The sequence below is a fragment of the Pongo pygmaeus genome, chromosome 12, assembly GCF_028885625.2.
Source record: "Pongo pygmaeus isolate AG05252 chromosome 12, NHGRI_mPonPyg2-v2.0_pri, whole genome shotgun sequence".
Classification (NCBI taxonomy): Eukaryota; Metazoa; Chordata; class Mammalia; order Primates; family Hominidae; genus Pongo; species Pongo pygmaeus.
The window spans coordinates 46,686,195-46,698,258 of record NC_072385.2 but is presented as its reverse complement, the minus strand read 5'-3'; the positions used below and the strand labels follow the sequence as shown (position 1 = coordinate 46,698,258).

Below are 12,064 nucleotides of genomic sequence, written 5' to 3'. Positions count from 1 at the left end.
ATTGTCATACATTTTACCTCTACATGTTACAAGCCCCACAATACATTATTATTTTTACTTTCAAGAGTCAGTAAGTTAAAAACATTCTTAAGAGGAAAAACTAATTTACATTTACTTACATATTTACCATTTCCAGCATGCTTTATTCCTTCATATAAATCCAAGTTTGTATCTGGTATGATTTTTCTTCAGCCCACAACTTCTTTTAACATTTATTGTACTGGCAACAAATTATTTCTGGCTTTTGTTTGAAAATATCTTTATTTCACCTTCACCTATGAATGTTATTTTCATTGGACTTAAGTCTAGGATAACATGGGGTTGTTTTGTGGGGTTTTTCTCACCATATGAAAGATATTCTAGTTTGCATTGTTTCTGATAAGAATTTTAAAATCATTCTTATCACTGTTTATTGGACCTAAATTTGTCTTTTTGGGGGGTTATCTTTTTGGTTTTCAGTAATTTGATTATGCTTTGCCTTTGTATGGTTTTGTGTTTATTCGATTTGGAGATGAGTTCCTTGGATCTGCAAGCTTAACAGTTTTCATCATATTTGAAAAACATTCAGCTACAATTTTATATGATCCTTCCTGACCCCTCTCCTCCTGAGACTCAAATTATACACATTAGCTCACTTGATATTAGAAGCTCTGTGTTGTTTTTCTTTTTTCTGTCTGTACTACAGTTCGGATAATTTGTATTACAGGTTGAATATCTCTTATCCAAAATGCTTGGGACCAAATGTCTTTCAGACTTTAGATTTTGGAATGTTCTGCATCATACCAGTTGTGTATCCCTAATCAGAAAATCCGAAATCCAAAATCTGAAATATTTGGGTTGCTGACAGGATACGCAAAGGAAATGTTCATTTGAACATTTTGGATTTTGTATATCTTCAATTTCACTGATCTTGTTTTCTGTAGTGTCTAATTTGCTGTTAAACCCATTCAGTGATTCTTCATTTAATTTCACTTCATTTCAGATCTTTCAACTCTAGAAATTCCATTTTGTTCTTTTCTGTATTTTGTATTTATCTCCTCATTATGTTTAAGTTATCCTTTAATCTCAACATATTTATAATAGCTGCTTAAAAATCCTTGACTGCAAATTCAATCATCTGTTTTTTTGTGGGGGTTTTGGGTTTTTTTTTTAATCTATTTCTATTACCTGGCTTTTCTCCTGTTTTGGGGTCACATTTTCCTGCTTCTTCATAATAGTATCTCATTGGATGCTGGCCACTGTATATGTTTCATTGTTGGGTGTCTGAATTTTGTAGTCTTCCCTTAAAGAGTGTTAATCTTTACTTTGGCAGGCAGTCAAATTACCTGCAAATCAGCCTTCAAGTCTTTTAAGTCTTGTTAGTTGGTTGGTATGGGCTTGTGGTAGCCTTTTTTCTAGGCTACCTGATCCTTATTATTAAGGTGTGACTTCTGAGTCACCTACCTGATCCTTATTATTAAGGTGTGACTCTTCTGAGGTCTCTACTGAACATCCCAGAGGTTCCACAAAGTCTGTTTTCTGTGTCTGATCAGAGCTCAACCACTTCTCAATCCTTTATTAGCTCTAGGAATTATTCATCTTACAGCTTCCTGGTAGTTGTTCTGTTCCTAGTAATTGTTCTCTGCCCAGTCTCTTGAAATTTCACTCTAAGCATGCACAACTTAGTATTCGGCCAAAGACTCCAATGGATCCTATGGAGACATTTGAAGTTCTTTCTCTGAGTATCTCCCTTCTCTCTGATACTCCGCCCCACAAATTCCAGCCACTCCCTGAACCCTTATCTCTATTCTCAACCCAGTGAAACCACTATGCTCTGCTTGGAATGGCCTTCCATGGGCTATAATCCAGAAAGTATCTCCAAGCAGAATGATAGGGTCATATTAAGGCTCTCTGTCTTTGTTTCTATTCTCTCAGTGATCACAACCCTGTACTGCCAGCTGTCCAATGTTTGAAAACAGCTGTTTCACAGATTTTTGTCCAGTTTTTTTCTCTCTTGCTTTGTCCAAATTTTTATTTACGATGAGAATGCAAGTTGAAAAGCAATTACTCCTTCATGGCTGGGAGTGGAATTTCCCTCTTCAATTCTTTTTAAAGAAAGTGATACTGGGATACCTTTATGATATTAACTCTTCTCCAATCATGAAAGTGTTAAAAACCTTAAGAGTTTTAAATATTACCATCCCTTTGCAAATCACCTTAAATGGTACTAAACAAAAAAAAAACTTTATTTATAAACATACTGTCCTCAATTTACAGTAATGCTAAGATAAACAGAGCAGTGACAATGGAATTGTATTTCTTACTATGTACAATTTATTTAATTTGAATTCCATAAAAGGCATTTCTTTATAAGTAGCAAGAGGTTTCTTTTGCTCTTCCAAAATATAAAGTTTCTTCTAGCTCATTATCTTTTTTTATACTAATTACAGAATTAAAAAGCAAAATCAGTCAGACAGCTATAAATAACTGATATAGGAATAAACTATGTCTTATGATATATAAATGCAGTTTATTTTTATGAACTGAAGCAAAATATACCAAGAGGCTGAAAAATAGAAGACAAAAAATGATAACTTACCCCTTATTTGCCTGTCAACAACTCTCATTTCCTTTCTTATCTTCAATGACCACTCATTGACCTGGGAAAATTTTTAGAAAAGGAATGAGGAGAAAAGCCGAAACTCCTAACTCAATCTAATTTAAGAATTTTGTATTAACTCCACATTTATTACAGACACAAAATTTAAAAAGCCATTTTCAAAGACAGAGCTTTACGGTCAAATTTTACTTTTTTTTAATTTCACCTCTTTTCATTCACAGTGCACAGGAGTTTTAAGTTATTCAAAGATTCATAGCTGAGGGCAGGCTGTAAGCAGCACTTTACATAAAATCTCGGAAAGAATATGGTACTGTCTAGGTACATAAAGATTTGAAGAGGTCCAAGTGCACAGTTAGATTTAAGAGCATCAGAAAATTTTCATCTTTCACAGGTGAGCATTTCAAAAACTACTCTGCCTGTGTCATGAGAACTCATCTTTCCCTTTTTCCCTTTAAAAATAATGCTTTTCCATTTTACAAAAGAAAAACATTCCCCTAACCTATGTCTCTTATTACCATGGTAGTTCCCTGACAGGCAAAAATTTCTGAAGCCCTAAACAAGGTGGACTGGAAATGCTGGTGGAGGTGTTGAGAAAGTAGTAAATTACTCTAACGATTACCAAACTGTTATGCAAGTGAACTGTTTTCCAATTCTTCACGTTTCAAAAACACTGAAGGAAAATCTGAGTTATGAGTCAATTAATCATTAAAAGTCAATTTTATGCTAAATTACTATGTGCTTTTTAGTACATGACTCAGAAGCTCAAAAAACTGAGTGACACTGCTATAACTAAACTCCTTCCATTACCATTTTATTACATCAACAAGGTTTCTCAGCACTTGAGTCTAATAAATCATAAAACAGGAACAGAATTTATGCTGAACCCTTGTAGCATTCATTCATGTAGCATTCATTCATGTAGCAGTCATCCATGGACATACATACTAAATGGCATTTTTTAAAAGTCCATACCATTAGAAGATATATTTTCAATAAATTTCAATTTTAATGTTTAATATTGAACAAAATCTGTAAAATATTTATTATGCAACAACAATTGTAATAATTTGTGAAAGTTGTCAGAATCAAAATGAAGTCACTAGTGTATTAACAAATCTGCTATATAGAGCTGGAAAGGCTAAGAGGGTTCTCACACTTGTATACCTAAACAAAACCTATCACAAAAGACTCTGCAAAAACCACAGCCTTGCTTGCTCAAAGGCACTGCAATCTTACATAAAAAATACTTCCGCAAGGACATCTGCCCAGCAACTGCCTGTCCAACCTTGGACTGGCATCACTCTTGTTATTGACCTCTGTAGCCAATCATAATCATTTTAAAACAATTACATAATCCTCCTTTTCCCTTTAAAAATCTTTGTCTTCCTTTACGTCCTTGAATATATACATAGTTTACCACGGCAAGTATATTCCCACTGCAATGCTTTTGCCAAATAACCATCATTTTCTTCTAGGGAACCTCTCTCTGCTTGTTATTTAGGTTGACCAACCCCACTCAGAAGAAATACTTAAGTACTTAAAACTGTATGGTCATACAAGTTTTAAAAATCTAATCAGGTTTATGTACTGTTTTTGGAAGTGAAATTTATATAATTAACCATTTTAAAGTGTACAATTCACTGGCATTTAGTGCATTTACAATGTCATACAACCACCACCTCCCTATACCCTTTAAATAATCTCTTCCTATCTCCCCCTCCCCAGTTTCCTGGCAACCACTAATTTGCTTCCTGTCTCTATGGGATTGCTTATTCTGAATATGAAAGGAATCACACAATGTGTTAACTTTTCGTTTCTGGTTTCTTTTATTTAACATGTTTTCAAGGTGCCTCCATGTTGTAGCATGTATCAGTACTTCAGTCATTTTTATGGCTGGATATTATTCCTTTATATGTATATAACACAACTTGTTTATCCATTCAACTGTTAATGGACGTCTGGGTTGTTTACACTTTTGGTTACCATTTCTACCACATCTCACCAATACCTGTTATTTTCTAATTTTTTTATGATAGCTGTCTGCTGAGTGTGAAGTGGTATCTCACTGTTTTGATTTACATTTTCTTAACGCCCAGTGAAGTTGGACTTTTTTTTTTTTTTTTGAGACGGAGTTTCGCTCTTGTTGGCCAGGCTGGAGTACAGTGGCACAATCTCAGCTCACTGCAACCTCCGCCTCCAGCTTTTAAGTGATTCTCCTGCCTCAGCCTCCCAAGTAGCTGGGATTACAGGCGCTCACCACCACACCTGGCTAATTTTTGCATTTTCAGTAGAGACAGGATTTCACCATGTTGGCCAGGCTTGTCTAGAACTCCTGACCTCAGGTAATCCACCTGCCTCAGCCTCCCAAAGTGCTGGGATTAAAGGTGTGAGCCATTGCGCCCGGCCGAAGTTGGACATCTTTTCATGTGCTTGTTGGTCATTTGTATATCTCCTCTGGAGAATTGTTTATTCATATCTTCTGCCCATTTTTTAATTGAGTTGTCTGTTTGTTGGGTTCTATGAGTTCTTTATACCTTCTGATAGTAGTAGACCCTTTACTGATACAGGATTTGCAAATATTTTCTCCCATTCAAGAAAGTCTTCTTTCTCGATAATGTCCTTTGAAACACAAAAGTTTTTAATTTTGAAAAAGTCCAGTTTATCTAAAGAATGTGTTTTCTGAACTTGTTCTTAAAGTCTCAGCTTAAATGTTACTTCAGGGAGACATTCCCTGACTCACAGAATAGGTTCAACCCTCCAGGCAGTACAACTGCACAGAACCCTATACCCCCACCTCTTTTGTAGAGCTCATTATACTTATGATTACTTACAAGTATCGACTATAAGCTCCAGAAAGTCAAAGACCTTCTCTTATTCACTGGGAAACTTTAAAAATACTAATTTAACTGGACCAGGGGTAGAGCCCAAATGACAGGTAGCATTTAAAATCTCTTCAGGTGACTATGATGTTCTGTTAGAGTTAAGAAACACAGTCTAAGACAAAGAGCTCAAGAAAATTTATCAAGCAAGTCTCATAACTGTAAAGACCACTACAATAAAAGGAAATTTAAAACAGATGTAAAGAAAATTCGACAAATATTTATTTAGTGCCAATAGGATTTCAGTAGTAAATGAGAGGCCCTTATAATTAAGTAAAACAGAACATAAGGTGTACAGAATAAAAAATCAACTAGTAAATTAGACAATATATTTGAAAACCACAAGGAACCTATAGAGTTTCACACCACCAAAATATTATCCTTTATTCAAATTCATTCACAGAGGTCTATTATATGCCAAACTAGGCAAAGGAAACTAACACCATTAAGAGGTTATTTTCCACGAATAATGCTGAGAGACAGCTTAAGACAAATAGAAAACAAAATGACTGAATTCCTCTTCCATCCTTCACTGAAATTCATTCTAGGTGGACTGAAGACATATGGAATGCAAAACTGTGGTGCTTTAAGAAGACAGTATAGGAGAATACATTTATTATTTCAGGTTAGAGAAGGGGTTCTTAAGACACAAAGGCAATAACCACTAAAAGGAAAAGGCTTGTTATTTTTATCTATATTGAAATTAAGAATTTTTATTCATCATGACTCCATTAAGAAAGTAAAATGTTACAAACTGGGAGATAATATTTGTAATCATATAAATGGTAATAAATAAAAGGCATTTACTTATTTTTTAAGAATGGAATTCTCAATATTGTACAGTCAGCCCTCTATGTCCATGGGTTCTACATGTGTGGATTCAACCAACTACAGCTCAAAAATATTAAAAAAAAGAATGGTTGGCTGCATCTGTATGAAACATGTAGACTTTTCCCATCATTATTCCCTAAATACAGTGTAACAACTATTTACAGAGCATTTACATTGTATTAGGTATTATAAGTAATCTAGAGATTAAAGTACACAGGAGGATGTACATAGGTTACATGCAATTACCTTTTTCTTTTTAAATCAAGTACTTGAGCATCCATGGATTTTGGTATGGGCGGAGGGACCCTGGAACCAATCCTCCTCAGATACTGAGAAATGACTACATATGAAAATCTGCAGGATAATGTAAGTTTCTGAATGATATTGTCTTCTTCCAAAGAGGAATTACATTTGCTTCTGGCAAACATATAGCTTAAGTGTCCTGGCAATTGGTTCTTAACTAATCTTAATTAATCCTATCAGGGGATAGAGATTATTTGAAACTGGTCTTCAGTCTTTGTGAAAGCCAGTCTACCTCCAGGTCACTATTATTGCTAAGGGGTATTCTTTCAGGGTCCCAACCAAAAGCCCTGAATATCTGCTTATGAACTCCAATTTTTTTTTTTTTTTTTTTTTTTGAGATGGAGTCTCTCTCTGTCACCCAGCTCAGCTCACTGCAACCTCTGCCTCCCAGGTTCAATCAATTCTCCTGCCTCAGCCTCCCGAGTAGCTGGGACTATAGATGCCTGCCACCATGCCCAGCTACTTTTTGTATTCTTAGTAGGCACGGGGTTTCACCATGTTGGCCAGGCTGGTCTCAAACAACTGACCTCAGGGGATCTGCCCACCTCGGCCTCCCAAAGTGCTGGGATTACAGGTGTGAGCCACCATGCCCGGCCATGAACTCTAATTTTTATATTCCCCAACCACAGGGTTTGTCAAAAACTCTACTCAAATTCTATTTGTCAGCCACTGCATTAGGAATTAGAGGATCTCTTTAGGGGGAAGGTAGTCCCAAATGATTGGGTTCATGTAACTGAGCTTCCCTCTTTGCTGAGATCTTGATTTTGCAATTTCTCAGTGCCCTGGTAGCTTTCAGTGATTTCATATAGTTACACTTTTTGTTTAGCTCTTTTAGTTATTTTTGGCAAAGGGTTGGTTCAAAGCAACTTAGTCTATAAACACCTTCATGATTTTTTAAAGAACATGTTTCCTAGTTCTGTTGCATAAAAAGGCTTAGAAGCAGGGACACTCGAGTACTAAGAAGCATCATGCGCACTCAAATTTTGGTTTCTAAATAGCATTCCCGCTAAAAGAAACCACTGCATCTTGGAGAAATGGCTGATTTCAGATCTCAGGCTAGGAATTCACAAATCATACCAGGATATATGCTAGAAAACAAGGAAGTATTCAAAGATTAGTAAAGTTATGCTGAAAGCAGATAGGAACTGGCTTGAAATAGCTCCCACTGACCAAATGTATAAGTTTTTCAGTATCAAACAGAATAATGTTTAGGACTATAACACACTAAATATATAAAAATCCATGAGTCCAAAATGGTGCTTCTGAGAGGCACGGGTGGAGAGATAATGCAGTTGATACCACCGGATATTATTATACCAATTCTTTATTCTAAATATTAGCGATTAAATAAAAAGCATTAAGCACTTATCCTGCATTTTCAATAGAAACTATAGGTCAAGGTAACCAAATAGCCCCAGCTAATAAGGGACAGATCTTTATAGAAGACTGCCAGCTAAAAATGAAAAAGAAAACAGAGAATTAGAAAAATCACCACTCTAAAAACCCTCATAGAATAGCTGATTCAGGAAAGGGACACCTATAAATGTTAACGTGTCTAAGTGAAGGATTACTGAAGAACTGGACATTCACATGGTGCTAAAATATCACCCCTCAGGCTAGTTACTAGCATAAAAAGGAAAAACATAATGTAAAGATCTGGTGTGTCACTACCTCAACCAGGTGGTCAAAGTTATTAGCATCATTAATTACAAGACAGACATTATATGCCTCCTGATGTGATACACTATGAAGTACACAGGTAACCTGTGAGGCATTCTTGCTAAAATTGTTTAACCTGGATCTTATCAAACTTAGATCCAACTTCCATTTCATAGAAAACACAGGGGGTAGAGAAAAAAGCTAACCACAAAAGGAACAAGATCATGTCCTTTGTAGGGACATGGAAGGAGCTAGAAGTCATTATCCTCAGCAAACTAATGCAGGATCAGAAAACCAAACACTGCATGTTCTCGCTTATAAGTGGGAGCTGAATGATGAGAACACGTGGGCACATGGAGGGCAACAACACACACTGGAGCCTGTCAGCCGGGGGTGGTGATCGGTTGCGGGGAGAGGGCAGCTTGGGGGGATGGTGGGGGAGGAACAGCATCAGAAGAACAGCTAATGGATACTGGGCTTAATACCTAGGTGATGGGATGATGTGCACGGCAAACCACCATGGCACATGTTTACCTATGTAACAAACCGGCACATCCTGCACATAAACTTAAAAGTTGGGGGGGGGGGGGGAAACTAACCACAAGACATAGACAAATCCAGAATAAGGAACATTCTACAAAACAAATGCCCTACTTTACAAACAAGTCTTTATTCTTACAATGCTATAAGTAGAAAGCAGGGGATATTTATTTATTTTTTTATTTTTTTATTTTTTGAGATGGAGTCTTGCTCTGTCGCCAGCCTGGAGTGCAGTCGCGCAATCTAGGCTCACTGCAACTTCTGACTCCCTGGTTAAAGCGATTCTCCTGCCTCAGCCTCCCGAGTAGCTGGGATTATAGGTGCACGCCACCACGCCCAGCTAATTTTTGTATTTTTAGTAGAGATGGGGTTTCACCATGTTGGCCAGGATGATCTCGATCTCCTGACCTCATGATCCACCCGCCTCGGCCTCCCAAAGTGCTGGAATTATAGGCGTGAGCCACCGCGCCCGACCCCAAACAGCAGATTTTTAAATAAAATCAAGTAACAGCCAAACACAAACCTTGCTGAATCCTAAGTTATAAAAAGTTATAAAAAACATACTGGGAACACTTGGGAAAATTTAAATATGGACTAGATATTCAATGATATGAAGGTATTTTTGTTATACAGAATTTCCATATATTTTAGAGATGCAATATGAAATGTTGCAAAATGTGTTATATTTATAATCTACTTCAAAATGACTGAGCTGAAAAATGTATATCAAATAATAGCAAAGTGCTATCAACATTTGATTACACAGGTTTTCACTGTACTATCTGCTATGGTATGAATGTTGGTGCATGTCCCCAAATTCGTATGTTGAAATCCTAATCCTCAAAGTGACAGTATCAGGAGGCGGGGCCTTTTGAGAGGTGATTAGGTCCCTTAGGAATGGAATTAATGCCCTTACAAAATAGGCCCAAGGTAGCTCTTTTGCCCCTTCAACCATGTGAGGACAGCAAGAAGGCACCATCTATGAACGAAAAAGCAGTGCCCTCACCAGACACTATATCTGTCAGCGCCTTAATCACAGACTTCCTGGCCTCCATAACTGTAGAAAATAAATGTCTATTGTGTATAAATTACTCAGCTTGTAGTATTTTGTGATAGCAACTCAAATGCACTAACCACTGCTATTCTACTTTTCTAAAAATTTAAAAATTTTCATAATAAAACTTTAAAATAAAGTACTTGGCATTTCATAGGTGTTGTATTTCAAGAAGAAATTAAACTTGACAAAATCTTTATGATAATATACACAATAGTGAAATGACAAGTCACATAACTGGAGAAGATAAAGATGTTCAATCTCACTGGTAATCAGGAAAAAGCCTGATATTCATTTTATTCCTCTAAGACTGGCAAAAGTCAAAAATTCAGTTAATAACAAGTGCTAGAGAAGATGTAAAGACAAGCAACTTTCATATATTGCTGGTGAATGTACAAAGCAGTTCAATCCCTTTAGAAACCAATTTGGCAGTATTTTTATACAAAGAAGTCATATCCTAAGATCCAAAAATTTCCCTTGTACATAGCCTAAAGAAACTCTCTCACAAATACACAAGCATACAGGTATTAGAATGTTCATTGCATTGTTGTATTACACAAGGAAACAATCTAGAAGTCCATCAATAGAATATATGTGTGTGTGTGTGTGCGTGTGTGTGTGTGTGTGTATAGATTTTTTTTTTTTTTTTTTTTTTTTTTTTTTGAGATTGAGTCCCGCTCTGTCGCCCAGGCTAGAGTGCAGTAGGTGATCTCGGCTCACTGCAACCTCTGCCTCCTGGGTTCAAGCGATTCTCCTGCCTCAGCCTCTGGAGTAGTTGGGATTACAGGCGCCTGCCACCACACCCGGCTAATTTTTGTATTTTTTAGTAGAGACGGGGTTTCACTATGTTGGCCAGGCTGGTCTTGAACTCCTGACCTCAAGTGATCCCCTCGCCCCAGCCTCCCAAAGTGCTGGGATTACAGGCATGAGCCACCGTTCCCGGCCTTAGAACTAATATGTTGTCATAAATTTACACAATCAAATTCCATGGAGTTAAAATACATGAAATACATCTACATATATTGGTATGAATAAACTTCATTTTCAAAATATACAAACAATACTGAGCAGAAAGGAATCATACCAAATTTAGGACAGTGACTGTCACTCTGTGTGCTGATGTAAGAAAATGCAATAAAGACAGTAAGCATGTATATAAGTGTATTGTTTCCTGAGGCTGCCATAACAAAGTACTTAAAACATAAATGAGAATAAACTGAACCCGGGAGGCGGAGATTACAGTGAGCCAAGATCCACCACTGCACTCCAGCCTGGTGACAGAGCAAGACTCTGTCTCAAAAAAAAAAATAAATAAATAAATAATAAATATACTGTTTCACAGTTCTAAAGCCAGAAATCTGAGTATCACTAAGCCAAAATCAAGGTAGCAGGAAGGCCATGCTTCCTCCAGTGGATCTAGGGAAGAATCCATTTCTTGCCTTCCAACTTTTAATGGCTACCAGCATTCCTTAGTTTGCAGTCTCACCATCCAATCTTCAAGGCCAGCATCTTCAGTACTGTCTCTGCTCCATCCTCCCATTGCCTTCTCTTCTGTGTATGTCAAATCTCCCTCTAAATCACTCTTATAAGGATACAGGTGATTGCATTTAGGAGCCACCTGATAACTCCCCATCTCAAGAACCTTAATTTATTCATACCTGCAAGGACTCTTTTTCCAAATAAGGAACATATATAGGTTCCAGGGATTAGGACCTGATCTCTTTGGGGTGGGGAGCTTTTTCAGCCTACCACAATGGATATGTTATCCTCTGTTTTTTAATTTAAAATATTAAAGATTTTTTTACATATTTAAGAGCGAAATTAAAGGACTGGAAAAATATAACAAGCAAATACTTAAAATACAAAAATACATAAAATCAATTTAAAGTAGGAAAATAACTACTGACTCCAGAAAACATTTTTAAGATAATTTCAGACTAGATAATACATTTTAATGGTACAAATTCAATAGCTATAGAAAGGCAAATAGTGAAAAGTTTCCCTCCCATTTTTGACCCTCAGCTACCTAGCTCCTCTCCTGGAGGCAATCTAGGATTTTGTGTATCTTTCAAGACAATCTAAAATATACATAAAACTAGAAATCAGCCAAAAGCAACAAATACAAGTGACCTTAGATCAAAATCTGCCTATTCCTGTCACTGTCAGCTGAGTATATAGCAGCTCAATCATGCAAGATTT

The 12,064-nt window shown here is 36.6% G+C and overlaps 1 protein-coding gene across 1 annotated transcript in view; it reads right to left on the bottom strand.

The window, feature by feature from the left end:
- The window catches only part of CHMP3 (charged multivesicular body protein 3), a 54,369-nt gene that overhangs the window by 35,180 nt on the left and 7,125 nt on the right, over nucleotides 1-12,064 (bottom strand). The window contains exon 2 of the mRNA XM_054475773.2: nucleotides 2,579-2,639. Coding sequence (XP_054331748.1) covers nucleotides 2,579-2,639 — 61 coding nt within the window. The remainder of the gene's footprint in view (nucleotides 1-2,578; nucleotides 2,640-12,064) is intronic.